General features: G+C 33.0%; 2 protein-coding genes across 2 annotated transcripts; one reads left to right on the top strand and one right to left on the bottom strand.

Moving 5' to 3' along the window:
* Positions 1-14,674: 14,674 nt before the first annotated feature.
* Positions 14,675-15,682, bottom strand: LOC136988395 (uncharacterized). Its single transcript, XM_067286261.1, has one exon. It carries the CDS (start codon positions 15,680-15,682, stop codon positions 14,675-14,677), a length of 1,008 nt encoding a protein of 335 aa, XP_067142362.1.
* Positions 15,683-15,847: 165 nt separating this feature from the next.
* LOC136988379 (uncharacterized) lies at positions 15,848-17,119 on the top strand. The gene has a single exon (XM_067286259.1). It carries the CDS (start codon positions 15,848-15,850, stop codon positions 17,117-17,119), a length of 1,272 nt encoding a protein of 423 aa, XP_067142360.1.
* Positions 17,120-18,734: the final 1,615 nt, after the last annotated feature.

The raw sequence follows: 18,734 nt of genomic DNA, 5'->3' as shown, positions 1-18,734 counted from the left end.
TTATATTATGTATTAGTATTTTGAATTTAAACGTCACTAGACGAACATTATCGCTAAAAGTAACGATATATTTATATATATGAATTTGCAAATTTCGAATATTATTAAACAATTAACAACAGCATTATATTAAACTTATTATTATTTCGTCGACAAAAAAGATTTGTCAAAAACTGTTGACTATAGTAATTTTTTAATTTATATGCATATAACGACGAAAATTTATAATGTTATTTAAAAACCACTTTTCACTTAAATTATATATTTCAGTTGTAAATTCTGTGTTTAAATTATACGATATTATAAAGTAATTTATTTTAATATTTCTAATGTGAAAAAATTCATTATGTATTGTATTATTCAATTTATATATTAAAGTAAGTTCCGAACGAAAAATAACTTTATTGTATGCAACAACTATACAAAACTACAAATACGAAATTTGCAATATTGTTAAGTAACAGATAGTATAAGTCTGACTTAGAGCGATACGTTAACAAATGAATAATTTTTGTACACCAAATTAAAGTTATGTACATAAATTATTATAAACTTTTAAAAGTTTTTAAACAATAAATAAAACAGTACTTACTGATCGATTCTGTTACGTTGGTTGTATCTGGTGTAGTTTCGTACACTAGAACATAAATAAATAATCAATTAATATTAATAAAACGTATATCAATACTCAATATTTACTATAGTAATATTGAATTTAAAAACGTTATCAGACGAACAATATGTATAGTACGATATATTTATATATATGTATTAGCAAACTTCGAAAAGAATTTAAACAATTGAAAAACTAAAATTGTAAGCAGAGTTTAAAATCTGCTATTTCATTAGCACTCTTTCATTAACTTCACATCTGCATGGTCAAGAATTCGGAGAACTGAGAGGGTCACGAAGGGGAAGGAAGAGCTTGGACAGGGGAGAGAGGAGAGAAAGGTCACCACTTTTTAGACCGGACATGTGTGTAACAGGACGTTGAAGTCATCTGTTCTTGTGATCGCCTTACTTTGTAGTTTAATTATTATATTATTAAAATTTGTAATATTACAAATTGGCGCAGTCGACAGGATTTCAGTACACAGCTGTATTTATATAGTAGAATCATGCTTTTTAAATTTTTGGTTCAGAAGACCGAAGACTCCTACATTATCTCCCGATATCAACTAGAAGGGGAAGACGAATGGACGGAAATCGACCAAGAATTTCAAGGAATCGAAAATCATCCCGCAATTTCGACCTCGTCGGTTTTTCAAACTGCTATCCGGACGATGACGAATTATCGAACACTATCTATTTCATTATCGGAGACAGAAGGTGAGCTCTATCTTAACAAAACTTTAATACGACCGGTCGCCTCGGACAGTTCGTCTGACCCGAAGTCGGATGTGTTGGCGCAAATGGTTCAGTTGCAAAAGCTGTACATGAACCAACAAGCCGAGACGTTGAAGATTATGAACTCTTTTCGGCAAACCATCGAAAAAATGTCATTAAACTCATCTCGCGATACGATCAACATAGAAAAATATGATGGAAAATCGGAGGAAGCGCGTGTTTGGATAATTTCATACGAACACGCGTGTGCATCTCACAATTGGATTACAGACGAACAAAAGATCCGTAACCTTCGAAATTATTTGGAAGGAATTGCCGTGAAATGGTACAATTCTCGAGTATTAGATAAGGTCGGTGATAATTGGGAGGAATGGAAAAACTCTTTTCTTAGTGCGTTCGGACAGAATCGGATCCAACTTTCCATATTAGCGGATATGTGGGAATATCGTGGTGGTTCACTATTGGAATATTATTTTGAAAAACAACGGCGTATTCAACTTGCATATCCGGATATTGGGGAACAAAGCTTTATCACCATGGTAATACGTGGACTACCGGCGGATATGCAAGCTATTCTTCTTCAACACAATTTAAACGACAAAGAAAACTTACGTGTCGGATTGAGCAAATTGGTACCTACAAAAAACTCGGTACCGAAGAAAATCGAAAGAAGGAATAATAATATTCATGGTAACCGAAGTTTTACCTCCGTGAATGAAATTGATAATGGTCCAAAAAACGAGTAAGGAAGGGTTTACCGATCCCTCTGACAAAATCGGATCATTGTCTAGTCACAGATCATAATGATCCTAGAATATTCTCAATGGAAGTGAACAACGTGTATTGCTCAGTTTTTCTAGATCCAGGATCCACGGTCAACCTTATTAGTCCGAAATTGGTAGATAAATGCAAACTAGAATCCCATCCTATACATACAGTCTTAAAGTCATTTAATGGAGCACTTACTGTATATAGGGAGGGTGTTTTGGCTACTATAAAGTTTAGAGACCGTACCCAACTCATAGAAGCAATTATCGTTAAGGAAATGGACTACGATCTTTTGTTAGGGATTCACACATTGGGAAAACTTAACATCTGCTGGAATTTTGGTAAGCAGGAAGTTTTATTAGCTAAAACCGACAGAATTATATTACAGAAAGAAGACGTTTTGCGGCATTTTCCGGGCATCGATCAACCCGATTATACCAGACCCCCTAAGTTCACTGTCGATTTTAATATAACAGATACGAAAGTGATCAAATGTAAACCATATCGGTTGTCTCGTGACAAATATCAGTGGTTAAGGACCAAAATAAAAGACTTGTTAGCACAAGGCATAATAGAAGAAACATCATCTCCTTACGCTTCTCCTTGTGTTGTTCTTCCCAAAGGGAATGGCGATTACAGATTGGCTCACAATTATATGAAAATCAACGAAGTGACTGAATTGGATCCTTATCCCTTTCCCTTAATAGACGATATTATCAATGGATTCGGAGGATGCAAATATTTTACAAAATTAGACTTAAAAGATGGATTTTGGCAGATTGGAATTAGTGAGGAGACTCGGAAGTATACGGCATTTGTCACCCCATTTGGACATTATCAGTATACTCGTTTGCCTCAAGGTTGGAAAAATTCTCCGGCATTATTTCAAAAAGTTATGAATAAGGTACTGGGGGATCTGTTGGAAAATGAAAAAGTTCGGAATTATATCGACGATATAAGCACAGGGGCTGACAATGAAATAAGTAATGCGGAGCTCACATATCAAGTATTAGAGAGGTTATACAACGCGAACTTTGTTATAAACCTAAATAAATCAGAATTTAATGTAAATAAAATCAAATTCTTGGGAAGAGTTATAGACGGTTTTAGCAAAACTACGGCAACAGAGTCGATCGAAAAAGTTCGTAATATGCCTCGGCCCCATGATCTTCACACGGTAAGGTGTTTCACGGGACTGACTGGACACTTCCGTGCATTTATTCCAAATTATGCCGCTATTGTTCGACCTTTAGATCGACTTAAACAGAAAGACATTCCCTTCGAGTGGACGAAAGAATGTGAGCAAGCATATCAAGAATTGATTCAAAGAATTACATCGAATCCTATATTACAAACTCCTGATTGGAGGCTGAACTTCGAGCTTTGTACCGATGCTTCCCATTATGGCAGCGGCTCTATATTATATCAGCGGGACACCGATGAGATGCGAGGAAGACAACTACGAGTTATAGGATACCAATCATATACTTTTACATCAGCGGAGGTTAACTACAGCACAACTGAAAAGGAGTGCTTGGCCGTGATCAAGGCGATTAAATATTTTCAAAGTTTCTTGGAGGGAAGAAAATTCACCGTGCATACCGATCACCAAGCACTTACCTTTTTAATGGGATTAAAAGAACCGAAAGGAAGGTTAGGTCGGTGGCAAGTCTTTTTACAAACCTATGATATGAAAATTAACCATCGCACTGGAAAAGAATTAACAGACGCAGATGCCATCTCCAGATTGTGTCCCCGCGTGAAATCGATGCCAGTCCACCAAATCGACAAACACAAGTGGCAAAAGACCAAGAATGGCCGGTTGATTGTCCCGAAAAATATTCAAAACAGCATTATGAAGCGGTATCATGATGATCCGGACAGTGGGGGTCATGATGGGTTTTGGAGGACTTATTACAAGTTAAGGGCACGGTTCTGGTGGCCTAACATGAGACAAAGTATCCAACGTTACGTGCAGACCTGTCCGATATGTCAATCCGTCAAGTTTAAATACCGACCCCGTCAAGACCAACTCTATTTGCCCCCACAATCGAAAATACCCTTCAATACGGTACACATTGATTTTGCGGAGCTTCAGAAACGCAGTGAAGGGGTAAGAATGACTAAATCATTTCTAGTGGTCATAGACGAAGCTACACGGATAACTTATGCTAAAGCTATGAAGGAGGATGTGCGTAGTGTCATCCGTTATTTGGATAATTTACCATTATTCAATAATGTAACTACTATCATCAGCGATTGCGGATCTACCTTTAAATCGGACAGTTTCAAGCAATGGGCCAGAGACAGGAATATCACATTAAAAACCACATCTCCTTATCATGCTGCCGGGAACGGAGTGTGTGAGAGAAAGATACGGGATCTCAAGAAATTCCTTAATTGTTATCCAGATTTCAAAGGCGGGTGGAAAAATTGCTTGGATGCTGCAGTTCGCCACGAAAACCGAAGCTACAACTCTTTTTTAGGTTGCTCTCCATTATTCAAATGGCAACGAACAGTTGTTAAGCTGGAAGCTGACAGCGAATTCGGAATTACAGATTTACAATCGTATGAAAAGGAGCGTACCGAGGAACAACGAAAGAAATATAGAGAATCTATCAAAAAATATTATGATAGGAAGCATGCAGGACCATTGGTAAATATTAAAGTTGGATCCTGGATTTTAGTTCAGAGTGGTATGAGGGGAAAACATCCGAACATTAAAGGACCGTATCGTATCGATAAAATAATATACTACGACAACATTCCTAAAAATGTGATGTATAGAACGGAAAATGGAACTAAAAAGATAGCTCACCTTACCAATATAAAATTGTATCATCATAGGGGTGATGACAAGGCTAAGAAGGTGGGTGTAAGCAGAGTTTAAAATCTGCTATTCATTAGCACCCCTCCCCATTAACTCCACATCTGCGAGGGTCAAGAATTCGGAGAACTGAGGGGTCACGAAGGGGAAGGAAAAGCTTGGACAGGGGAGAGAGGAGAGAAAGGTCACCACTTTTTAGACCGGACATGTGTGTAACGGACGTGGAAGTCATCTGTTCTTGTGATCGCCTTACTTTGTAGTTTAATTATTGTATTATTAAAATTTGTAATATTACAAAAATATATAAATATAATTTTTTTTGTCAATATTATAAATTCAATAATTGTTTGACGATAGTAATTCTGATTTGTATGTATAATGTCAAAATCAATAGTTATAATTAAAAAAACACTTCACACTGTAATTATCTATCTTAGGTGTAATTAAGTTTTTAATCATACGATATTATATTGTGATTTACACTCATATTTTGTGTAAAATAATTTACTTTTGTATCGTGTTTTTGAATACATATAGTAAACTAAATTTTAACAAAAATTAACTTAATGTACGCCATAAATTAAACGAAAAAACAAATACGAAATAAGTAATATAGATAAGTAACAATATCAAGCTGACTAACGCGATAGCTTTATAAATTGATATATTTTGTATACAAATTAAAGTTATGTGCATAAATTATTATAAAATTTTAAAAATTTTTTAACAATAAATAAAACAGTACTAACTGATCGATTCTGTAACGTTTGTTGTATCTGGTGTAGTTTCGTCAGCTAAAAAATAAATAAATAATTATTAATATTCATAAAACGTATATTACATACTCAATATTTACTATTAGTAATATTGAATTTAAAACGTTATCAGACGAAACATTATTGTATAGTACGATTTATTATATATATGTATAAGCAAACTTCAGATATAAATAAACAATAAACAACAAAATAGATAAATTCATTCTTTTTCGTCAATATAAAAAATTGAATAATTGTTAACAATAGTTATTCCGATTTGTATGTATAATGTCGAAAATTAATAGTTATAATTAAAAAACACTTCACACTGTAATTATCTATTTCCAGGTGTATTTGGGATTTAATCATACGATATTATATAGTGATTTACACTCATATTTTTGTAAAATAATTTACTTTTGTATCGTATTTTTGAATACATATAGTGAACTAAATTTTAACGAAAATTAACTTAATGTACGCCATAAATTATACGAAAAAACAAATACAAAATACGTAATATAGATAAGTAATAATCTAAAGCTGACTAACGCGATAGCTTTGATAAATGATATATTTTGTATACAAATTAAAGTTATGTGCATAAATTATTGTAAAATTTTAAAAGTTTTTTAAACAATAAATAAAACAGTACTTACTGATCGATTCTGTAACGTTTGTTGTATCTGGTGTAGTTTTCGTTCACTATAAAATAAATAAATAGATCATTAATATTATAAAACGTATATCAATACTCAATATTTACTATCAGTAATATCGAATTTAGAACGTTATCAGACGAACATTATTGTATAGTACGATATATTTATATATATGTATTAGCAAACTTCCGAAAAGAATTAAACAATGAAAAACAAAATTGTAAGCAGAGTTTAAAATCTGCTATTCATTAGCACTTCTTTTTCATTAACTTCACATTTGCGAGGGTCAAGAATTCGGAGAACTGAGGGTCACAAAGGGAAAAAAGCATTGGACAGGGAGAGAGGAGAGAAAGGGTCATTACTTTCTAGAACCAGACATGTGTGTAACGGACGTGGAAGTCATCTGTTCTTGTGATCGTCTTACTTTGTAGTTTAATTATTGTATTATTAAAATTTGTAATATTACAAATTGGCGGCAGTCGGCAGGATTTCAGTACACAGCTGTATTTATATAGTAGAATCATGCTTTTTAATTTTTGGTTCAGAAGACCGAAGACTCCTACATTATCTCCCGATATCAACTAGAAGGGGAAGACGAATGGACGGAAATCAACCAAAAATTTCAAGGAATCGAAAATCATCTGGCAATTTCGACCTCGTCGGTATTTTCAAACTGCTATCCGGACGATGACGAATTATCGAACATTATCTATTTCATTATCGGAGGAGAGAAGGTGAGCTCTATCTTAACAAAACTTTAATACGACCGGTCGCTTCGGCAGTTCGTCTGACCCGAAGTCGGATGTGTTGGCACAAATGGTTCAGTTGCAAAAAATGTACATGAACCAACAAGCCGAGTCGTTTAAGATTATGAACGCGTTTCGGCAAACCATCGGAAAAAATCGTCATTAAACTTCAGTACGCGCCGAGTACGATCAACATAGAAAAAATTACTGCAAAACCTGGAAGATATAGCCCAAGGAATCGGCGTGTACCATACATGGATAACTTGAGCATACGATATCACGCGGATAGCAGCTCTACATAGGGGAAAAGAAGTGAATCACGTGACATAGGTGTCGCACATATCGATACGGTTGTAAACAAGCTGTTCCGTTCGAAGGATAGCTTACTTTATAATAATGGAAGAACGAAAATATTTTTTAGGAAGGTTAACAACGGTACAATTAAAGGAAGAATTAAAAAAGTACAATGCCAAGTTAGCTGGTAGAAAAGCCGATTTAATAGAAAGGTAAGTTAAAATAATCTACATCTATATTTTTATCGTTAATTATTACATTTATAATTTCAAGTCCTTATAACTATTACATGATAAGGTAACTTACCAGTAGATGAAAGTTTTAAGGATAAGATTTCACAAAATGCACATTTTTTGTCAATAAAAACATTTAAAGATCAGTAAAGTTGTCATTGATTCCTTTCACATTTGTCTAACCAATACATAAGGTCAAAACTTTAATTAAAATAAATTTTTTTTTCCTTTGGAATATGGTCATGTACTGAGCCTGACATATTATAACCAATTTATACCAGTATCTGAAATGTTAACTGTACCAATAGGTTATCACTGTAATTTAGAACAACAATCAACACAAACAAAACTACTTTCTATGAAGTTCTAAGACAATATAAGAGATACATATCTTAATCTTTTACCAAGAGAAAACAATATTCGGAGTATTTAAAATAAATATAATCAAAATGTCTTTTTTATTGGTCACAAGTCTTCTTGTTTCAATAATTTAATGCAATAAGACTAATTTCTTCACCAATAAACTTTTTGTACAAGTGAATTTTTGCCCATTTTCTTTTACTAAATCTGGCATACACTATATATATGCCATATTTAGGTGCTTGTCAATACTGTTCAGTTACCTTATACTGTTTATTTTTATATTATATGTAATATATTAAGGTAAGAATATAATATATAATAATAATTTTTGCCTTTCCTGTCAATGAGACAGAAAAAACTAAATAAAATATTGGTGATCATATGTTAACTAGTTATTAAACTTGTTTACAATAATTTTCAGGTTACTGGCATATGAGAGGAATCAGAAAACTCATAATTTTTGTATATCCTGTGATAGCTCTCCTGAATTCAAACTTCCTGATTCATCTGAATATAAGGATCTCTCTCCAAGTTTACAAATACCAGTTTTGACTATAGAGACAATTGATGCCTACATGCAGATGTCAGATCAAAGAATGCCACTGTCTGCTGTGCAGATGTATTTTAATGAATTCTTATTAATATTGATAATAAGAGGAACAAAAGAGAAACATTTTTTATATTTTAAAGGTAATGTAAAATCTGAATTAACCAAGGGGAACAGATTTACACAGATTTAGTAATTACAGATGATGGGGTTATAGAAAATGCAATATGTGAATGTACAGCAGGTAAAGGGCCTAAAGCGTATTGCAAACATGTATGTATAACACTATTGGCAATAGAAGAATATGGAAGAACAGGCACATATAAGTGTCACAAAACATGCACACAGGTTCTACAAACATTCCATCAGCCTACCTGCCAACATAAAGGTTCCCCAGTTAAGGCTAGTGAGCTTCCATTTCATTTATTTAAGAAGAAAGGAATGAAAAGAAAATGATTGGAAGACATAAAATTTGACCCCCAGACCATCTGGTAGTACAATCCCTGATTATACAAACTTTGTTATTAATTTGGCAATGAACATGCAAAGTGGTTGTGCAATACCGATATTGTAATTAAGGCAACCAGCAAACACGAGGGCTTTAGAGTCAGATCATGATTGCAAAAGCACAATGTCTGAAATGTGTTTAAGTGCTTTACATGTAACTGAAGCAAGTAGGGAGTACATAAAACATTTGGAAAAAGAGACCAGATTACAATGAAAAAGTGCAGTTTGGAAGAAGGAACATTTGTTGCATTTGACATCTTCAAACTTTGGAAAAGTTTGTAAATTAAAATTAACAAACAGACTAAAATTGTGTGGCTCATTACTGTCAAGTAGGCCAATAAAAAGTAAGGCAATTTCTCACAGCTTAAGATATGAAAAAAAAAAGCAATTGAAACATATTCTTTTGTAAATACTCCTGTGAAAGAATGTGGCATGTTTCTTCATTCAAAATACCCATTCTTAGCTGCAAGTCCAGATGGGCTAGTGGATGATGATAAAATATTAGAAGTTAAATGTCCTTACTCCAATTTTAAACTTCCTGTGAATGTGCTAAAGATACCATATTTGGAATGTACTGATGACAAAATTACTTTAAAACGGAATCATGATTATTTTCATCAAATCCAAGGACGATTAGCAGTGACAAATAGACAAGTTGCTCATCTGTTTATTTACACAAAAAGTGACTTCAAAGTTTGTATCATTCCAAGAGATAATAAATTCATTGCAGACATGATTGAAACACTAATTATGTTTTTCCATGAGCATATTAAGCCAGTTCTTTTTTAAAAAAAATGTTTTATAAACATTAAGTTTATAAAATAATTGAGCTAATTGTTATTTTACAATTTGAGTTTATGTAAAATTTTTCTAGATGGTGTATAGTGTGAATTTTTTTAAATAATAAAAAGAGATTTTGTTTTAAAGATTAAAATTCTTTTATTAGCTTACAAGTATTTATTCAACTATAGTACAAATTTTAAAACCACTATATTACTTTGAATTGAAGTTCCACAATGAAGACCTTCCTGTGTATGATAGTATACATTCTTAATCTTAGAATTTATAAACAGACAAAAATTTAAAAATACTATAGATGGAAAACTTAAATTAGGCTAGGGTCTAGAATGGAAAAAAAATTATATACGGTATTAATAGAGAGCTAGACTAACAGTGAAACAAATTAAGAATCTCTGCCAACAATGCATGGTCTAAAATTGCATAACATAAAACATATAAATATAATTTCACTGCCAAGTTTGGTTACTGTCGGATGCATGTGTTGCTTCAAAATTTTATATGTACAGTACGAGCCATTCCTATAATACGTTCAATATGTATTCTTTTACTAGATATTTTTCTGTCTCGAGATGACAAACTGCTGCTCAGCTGTGCTTTTCCTCTCATAAAAGTGGGTATATTTACCACAACATCTTTAGTAATTAGTTATTCCTGAATGTTAAAACCTCCATCAGCCATTACCCAGTCTTAAAATAATTATTGGATTTTTGTTTAAAGAATTAACAAATCGTACTTTAGAACCGACAACGTATCGCTTAGTCTGTTTACAACCTCGTCGATACTAGCGCCGCGTGCGGAGTAGATTTCACTTTTTTCCCCTATTGGATTACAGACGAACAAAAGATTCGTAACTTTCGAAATTATTTGGAAGGAATTGTGTGTGAAATGGTACAATTCTCGAGTATTAGATAAGGTCGGTGATAATTGGGAGGAATGGAAAAACTCTTTTCTTAGTGCGTTCGGACAGAATCGGATCCAACTTTCCATATTAGCGGATATGTGGGAATATCGTGGTGGTTCACTATTGGAATATTATTTTGAAAAACAACGGCGTATTCAACTTGCATATCCGGATATTGGGGAACAAAGCTTTATCACCATGGTAATACGTGGACTACCGGCGGATATGCAAGCTATTCTTCTTCAACACAATTTAAACGACAAAGAAAACTTACGTGTCGGATTGAGCAAATTGGTACCTACAAAAAACTCGGTACCGAAGAAAATCGAAAGAAGGAATAATAATATTCATGATAACCGAAGTTTTACCTCGTGAATGAAATTGATAATGGTCCAAAAAACGAGTAAGGAAGGGTTTACCGATCCCTCTGACAAAATCGGATCATTGTCTAGTCACAGATCATAATGATCCTAGAATATTCTCAATGGAAGTGAACAACGTGTATTGCTCAGTTTTTCTAAATCCAGGATCCACGGTCAACCTTATTAGTCCGAAATTGGTAGATAAATGCAAACTAGAATCCCATCCTATACATACAGTCTTAAAGTCATTTAATGGAGCACTTACTGTATATAGGGAGGGTGTTTTGGCTACTATAAAGTTTAGAGACCGTACCCAACTCATAGAAGCAATTATCGTTAAGGAAATGGACTACGATCTTTTGTTAGGGATTCACACATTGGGAAAACTTAACATCTGCTGGAATTTTGGTAAGCAGGAAGTTTTATTAGCTAAAACCGACAGAATTATATTACAGAAAGAAGACGTTTTGCGGCATTTTCCGGGCATCGATCAACCCGATTATACCAGACCCCCTAAGTTCACTGTTGATTTTAATATAACAGATACGAAAGTGATCAAATGTAAACCCTATTGGTTGTCTCGTGATAAAATATCAGTAGTTAAAGACCAAAATAAAAGACTTGTTAGCACAAGGCATAATAGAAGAAACATCATCTCCTTACGCTTCTCCTTGTGTTGTTCTTCCCAAAGAGAATGGCGATTACAGATTGGCTCACAATTATATGAAAATTAACGACGTAAACTGAATTGGATCTTTATCCCTTTCCATTAATAGACGATATTATCAATGGATTCGGAGGATGCAAATATTTTACAAAATTGGACTTAAAAGATGGATTTTGGCAGATTGAAATTAGTGAGGAGACTCGGAAGTATACGGCATTTGTCACCCCATTTGGACATTATCAGTATACTCGTTTGCCTCAAGGTTGGAAAAATTCTCCGGCATTATTTCAAAAAGTTATGAATAAGGTACTGGGAGGATCTGTTAGAAAATGAAAAAGTTCGGAATTATATCGACGATATAAGCACAGGGGCTGACAATGAAATAAGTAATGCGGAGCTCACATATCAAGTATTAGAGAGGTTATACAACGCAAACTTTGTTATAAACCTAAATAAATCAGAATTTAATGTAAATAAAATCAAATACTTGGGAAGAGTTATAGACGGTTTTAGCAAAACTACGGCAACAGAATCGATCGAAAAGTTCGTAATATGCTTCGGCCCCATGATCTTCACACGGTAAGGTGTTTAACGGGACTGACTGGACACTTCCGTGCATTTATTCCAAATTATGCTGCTATTGTTCGACCTTTAGATCGACTTAAACAGAAAGACATTCCCTTCGAGTGGACGAAAGAATGTGAGCAAGCATATCAAGAATTGATTCAAAGAATTACATCGAATCCTATATTACAAACTCCTGATTGGAGAGCTGAACTTCGAGCTTTGTACCGATGCTTCCCATTATGGCAGCGGCTCTATATTATATCAGCGGGACACCGATGAGATGCGAGGAAGACAACTACGAGTTATAGGATACCAATCATATACTTTTACATCAGCGGAGGTTAACTACAGCACAACTGAAAAAGAGTGCTTGGCCGTGATCAAGACGATTAAATATTTTCAAAGTTTCTTGGAGGGAAGAAAATTTACTGTGCATACCGATCATCAAGCATTTATCTTTTTAATGGAATTAAAAAACCGAAAGGAAGGTTAAGCCGGTGGCAAGTCTTTTTACAAACCTATGATATGAAAATTAACCATCGCACTGGAAAAGAATTAACAGACGTAGATGCCATCTCCAGATTGTGTCCCCGCGTGAAATCGATGCCAGTCCACCAAATCGACAAACACAAGTGGCACAAGACCAAGAATGGCCGGTTGATTGTCCCGAAAAATATTCAAAACAGCACTATGAAGCGGTATCATGATGATCCAGACAGTGGGGTCATGATGTGTTTTGGAGGACTTATTACAAGTTAAGGGCACGTTTCTGGTGGCCTAACATGAGACAAAATTTTAACAAAGTAGTTAGGAACTTTATATATTTTAATTCAATGATTCGAATTTTTGAATTTAGAACTAATTCAAATACTCGTTCGAATTTGTTTATTCTAAATTTATTACTTTTGGGTTACCCTAAAAGTGAAAATGATTAAAACATTTATTAATTCCCAAAATGTACTATATGTGCCACTATTTACTTTTTTTCTCTATTATCTACAGTTTATACTGACTAAAGTGATATTATGTTTAGAGCATAATATTTTAACCTAAACTAAGTTTTGAGTTTCAACATTTTTAGTATAAAGACGAAAAATACTAAACTCTCTAAACACGTATATATTACTTGTGACAGTAAACCAAATATTATATTTTAAAAAACGGGAAAATTATTTGAAAAATAGTAGTATAGCATGAAGCAGCTTTCAGATTAATTGTTAATTTGTCGCTATAATATTTACATTGTACTGTACTTGAAAAAGTTGTAATATTAATACGGATGATATAAAAATTTCGTTTGAAGAAATAATACTATTATTTAGATGATTATATATAATTGAACAATGTTATGTAAAACAATACAAATAATTTCAATTTAATAAATTTCATTACTTATAATGCAAAAAGGGGTAGGTTTTTAAACTATAATATACGCTGTAAACAGATTGAATAATATTATCACTGATAAGACCAAAGTATTGTAACTTTGGCGATATGTGTTTAATAAGTAGTTGTTAATTGTTTATGAGGTATAAAAAATTATAACTATAATTTTTTGATTTAATTGTTGTTTGAATGTTTTTATCATTTTTAAGTTGGATTCGGCTAAGAAATATTTCGTATATTACATATGTTAATAAATTAAAGTAATTATCGACTTTATGAATGGTTTTTGAACTTCTATCATTTTATTAAAAAATTTAATTTAATAAATTTAATCATTGGTTTAATAGTTTCAATATACTAAACTTAAAAAATATATTTCGAACTAGTGCAAACTTTATTACTTACTTAACAGACATAATGCATAAAACAGATAATTAAACATATTATTTTTTATTTTCTTAACAAACAATAAGGCATAACACACTAACATAAAATGTTTAAAAATTAAATAATTTGTCTAAGTTCAATGAAAATACTGAAATATTTATATCCAATAAATTGTGTTTGACATACCAAATTATTTTTTATACTTGTTATTTATCTTAATGTGTCTTTTATCACCTACTCAGACTCAGCTTCTTAATAAATCTACTAGATACATCCAATACACCTTATTGCTGAGAACATATATTTATTCTTATAACAAACGTTTTCGGCCCAATTTATGGGCCATCTTCAGGTTACAGTCGTTCGACTCTAATACAAAATCGAACTCGTTCAAAATTAAATCAAATTAGAACATACGTTATAAATTAAACTAATAGAACAAGTATAATCCAATAAATTAAATCAAAATAAACCAAACATGAAAATGAAAATAAAATACGGTACTGGCCGTAAACATTAAGGAACAATTCCTTATACATTAATCCAGATATCTATTGAGTCACGGTAGACGCATTATTACGTGTGTTACTTCTTACTATGTATTTCCAGGATGACGGTAACCCCGTCGCATCCTTATAATTTAAACATCTGTCAGCCAAACTTGCTCTGTAAATTTCGCATTTCTCAGTTATGGATGAGAGCGTTGGCGAGCATACTTTTGCAAGAATTTTGGCATCCTCCCATTTAACAACCGAACCATCCGCTTGGGCCATCTTTGATAATGCTGTTGCACACTTGTTTTTAGCGACATCGTACCGGTGTTCCTTTATCCTCACTCCAAGGTTTCTATTAGTGACTCCTACGTAGTCCTTATCTATTCCCAACTGGTCATTTTTGTAGGGAATTGCATATACTCCTGCCTGTTCTCTATCATCAATTCTTTCCTTGTCATTTCTAATCAACCTATAGACTGTGGGGGCCCTTTTGCATATTATACTGGCGTTTTTGTGTCTCGCTATTTGCTTCATAATCGGGAAGAAACATTTATTATACGTAAACTTTGTGAAGTTACCCCCAGTCTCCGGTTTTTTCTTAGAGTTGCTCCTAGGCTTTACGTACGCCGTTATTAAACGCTCTATAGAATTTGTTCCAAAGCCTAACTCTTTTGCAACCTTTTTGATTCTACCCAGCTCATCCATCGTGTCCATTATATTTGAGCAATACAAAAACGCTCTTCTGATTAGGGCCCTGAATGCGGACAATTTATAAACCGTTGGGTCATTAGAATTTGCCGGAATATACATCGGATCCTGCGTGGGCTTTATGTACACTTTCGTGCTTAAAGCTCCATTTTTAAATTCAATGCCAACGTCCAAGAAGTGTAGCTCCTTGTTACTAATTTGCTCAAGGTTAAGTTTTAAGCCATGTTGGTTAGAGTTCACTTGGTCTAAGAATCGTTGTATCATTGCGTCATTCTTCCAAATAATTAGAACATCGTCTACATATCTTTTGTACATGATTATGTATTCATTATAGTTGAAAAGCGTCATGCGTTCCATCATTAAAGCAGTAAATAGGTCAGACCGGGAGTAGAGAAATGTAAAGGACCAACCTACATTCTGGAAAAACGTATGCATAGGCATTTAGCACCACTAATTGAAGACTACCAATTCGTCACAAAGGACGCGTTTAGCTTGGTTAATAACCTGCATTATATATCGTTAATGGACAAGGAGATTGGGACGGTTATGGATTTCGAGAGTATGTTTCCATCAATAAATCTTACCTCATGCTTTGAGGAGTTAGTGAACCTGTTATGTGGGTTGCACCCAAAAGCATACGAACACAGAAAAGATTTAGAGATAATGGTGGATCTGATATGTTTTCAGTCATTTTTCAGTTTCCGAGGTAAAGTTTATAAGCAGTTAAGAGGAGTCCCAATGGGCAGCCCGATGTCTGGCCTGCTCTGTGAGTTGGTGGTGCGAAAGATGGAACGCATGACGCTTTTCAACTATAATGAATACATAATCATGTACAAAAGATATGTAGACAATGTTCTAATTATTTGGAAGAATGACGCAATGATACAACGATTCTTAGACCAAGTGAACTCTAACCAACATGGCTTAAAACTTAACCTTGAGCAAATTAGTAACAAGGAGCTACACTTCTTGGACGTTGGCATTGAATTTAAAAATGGAGCTTTAAGCACGAAAGTGTACATAAAGCCCACGCAGGATCCGATGTATATTCCGGCAAATTCTAATGACCCAACGGTTTATAAATTGTCCGCATTCAGGGCCCTAATCAGAAGAGCGTTTTTGTATTGCTCAAATATAATGGACACGATGGATGAGCTGGGTAGAATCAAAAAGGTTGCAAAAGAGTTAGGCTTTGGAACAAATTCTATAGAGCGTTTAATAACGGCGTACGTAAAGCCTAGGAGCAACTCTAAGAAAAAACCGGAGACTGGGGGTAACTTCACAAAGTTTACGTATAATAAATGTTTCTTCCCGATTATGAAGCAAATAGCGAGACACAAAAACGCCAGTATAATATGCAAAAGGGCCCCCACAGTCTATAGGTTGATTAGAAATGACAAGGAAAGAATTGATGATAGAGAACAGGCAGGAGTATATGCAATTCCCTACAAAAATGACCAGTTGGGAATAGATAAGGACTACGTAGGAGTCACTAATAGAAACCTTGGAGTGAGGATAAAGGAACACCGGTACGATGTCGCTAAAAACAAGTGTGCAACAGCATTATCAAAGATGGCCCAAGCGGATGGTTCGGTTGTTAAATGGGAGGATGCCAAAATTCTTGCAAAAGTATGCTCGCCAACGCTCTCATCCATAACTGAGAAATGCGAAATTTACAGAGCAAGTTTGGCTGACAGATGTTTAAATTATAAGGATGCGACGGGGTTACCGTCATCCTGGAAATACATAGTAAGAAGTAACACACGTAATAATGCGTCTACCGTGACTCAATAGATATCTGGATTAATGTATAAGGAATTGTTCCTTAATGTTTACGGCCAGTACCGTATTTTATTTTCATTTTCATGTTTGGTTTATTTTGATTTAATTTATTGGATTATACTTGTTCTATTAGTTTAATTTATAACGTATGTTCTAATTTGATTTAATTTTGAACGAGTTCGATTTTGTATTAGAGTCGAACGACTGTAACCTGAAGATGGCCCATAAATTGGGCCGAAAACGTTTGTTATAAGAATAAATATATGTTCTCAGCAATAAGGTGTATTGGATGTATCTAGTGTCCTTTATCACTCATAAAAATTCAGCATTTATCAAAGCGAAACATAAGTTAATTAAATAAAAAAGAAAAGTGTTTTTTTTAATCGAAAATTATATTAAAATAAATTTATATCTTTCGTTATAACTTTTAATATTAAATTATGAATCCAGTAAAAATAAAATTAAAATTGATAGTAATCAAAAATTAAATCGAAAAAATTATTTTCTTAAAAACAATTTATAGTATATACTAAATTAGTTGATTTCTTATACAATACTGCATTATAATTTATTACAATGATGTATTAATATTTAGTACGTGTAACGTATAAAATATATTTGTTATATTATATATGATGACATAAAAACTAAATTAACATGCAATTAATAACAAGAAATTATTACTATTACTAATTTCAGTTTAATAATTTAATTTTAAATATTAAATGAAACATTAATTTTTCATTTTAATATCAACGGACTATTGACCATCCTATCTGAATGCTTTTAATCGGCAATAAAGTATATTTGTAAAGAATATCTAAGTAAATTTCAGAATTAATCATATTAATACTATTCTTGTTGGACGTTTCTATAATTATTACACTAAATAATAATAATTAATATACTAAACACGTACCTAGTTTTTCACTGGAATATCCACTGTCTCTCTTAATACGTTCTTTTAAATTCTCTGCAGGTTTTAATGTCCTTTCATTACTTTTTGTAAATACTACCGCATTAACGTATACCTTAGAATTATGATTTTCTCTTTGCCCATCCGGAACAAAAGCTAAGCAAATACAAAACACATAACATAATATTAAATTTCTAATTATTTCGGTTATAAAATAAACATTTTGAAAAAATTATAATTCAAACGGGCGAAGTGATTGCCACAAAAGTATTCGATTATGTTACGACCGATATCTAATCTGCCTTATATAATTTTAAGTATCGAATGATGTCAACTTATTTATATAACAATTACCTGAATTTCTACAGGATATTAATTATTTTATAACATAACAGTGTAATATTTAATTTAACAGCTATACCAAAAGTAAGTTTCAATTTGTTTATTAAATTAGTACCAAAATTAATACAGAATTACTAATATAAAAGCTATCGTCTGTGTGTGAATTCCTTATAAATTCTGTAATTTGTGTTTAATCCAAATGAAATTTTGATTATATTTGTTTATGTTTTGACGGAAAGTATAGGCTACTTATTTTGCGTAAATATTAGCGATAAAGTAAACATTCAATAAACACTCAGATAGTAGTTCGTAACCATCACAAAAACACGTTAAATCATTAAGAAAAAATTTATTACATAAAAAAACGTT

Source organism: Centruroides vittatus, unplaced genomic scaffold (genome assembly GCF_030686945.1).
Source record: "Centruroides vittatus isolate TY-2023 unplaced genomic scaffold, ASM3068694v2 contig_1249, whole genome shotgun sequence".
NCBI lineage: Eukaryota > Metazoa > Arthropoda > Arachnida > Scorpiones > Buthidae > Centruroides > Centruroides vittatus.
Note: the sequence above shows the minus strand (reverse complement) of the source record. Positions and strands in the feature narration are given on the sequence as shown.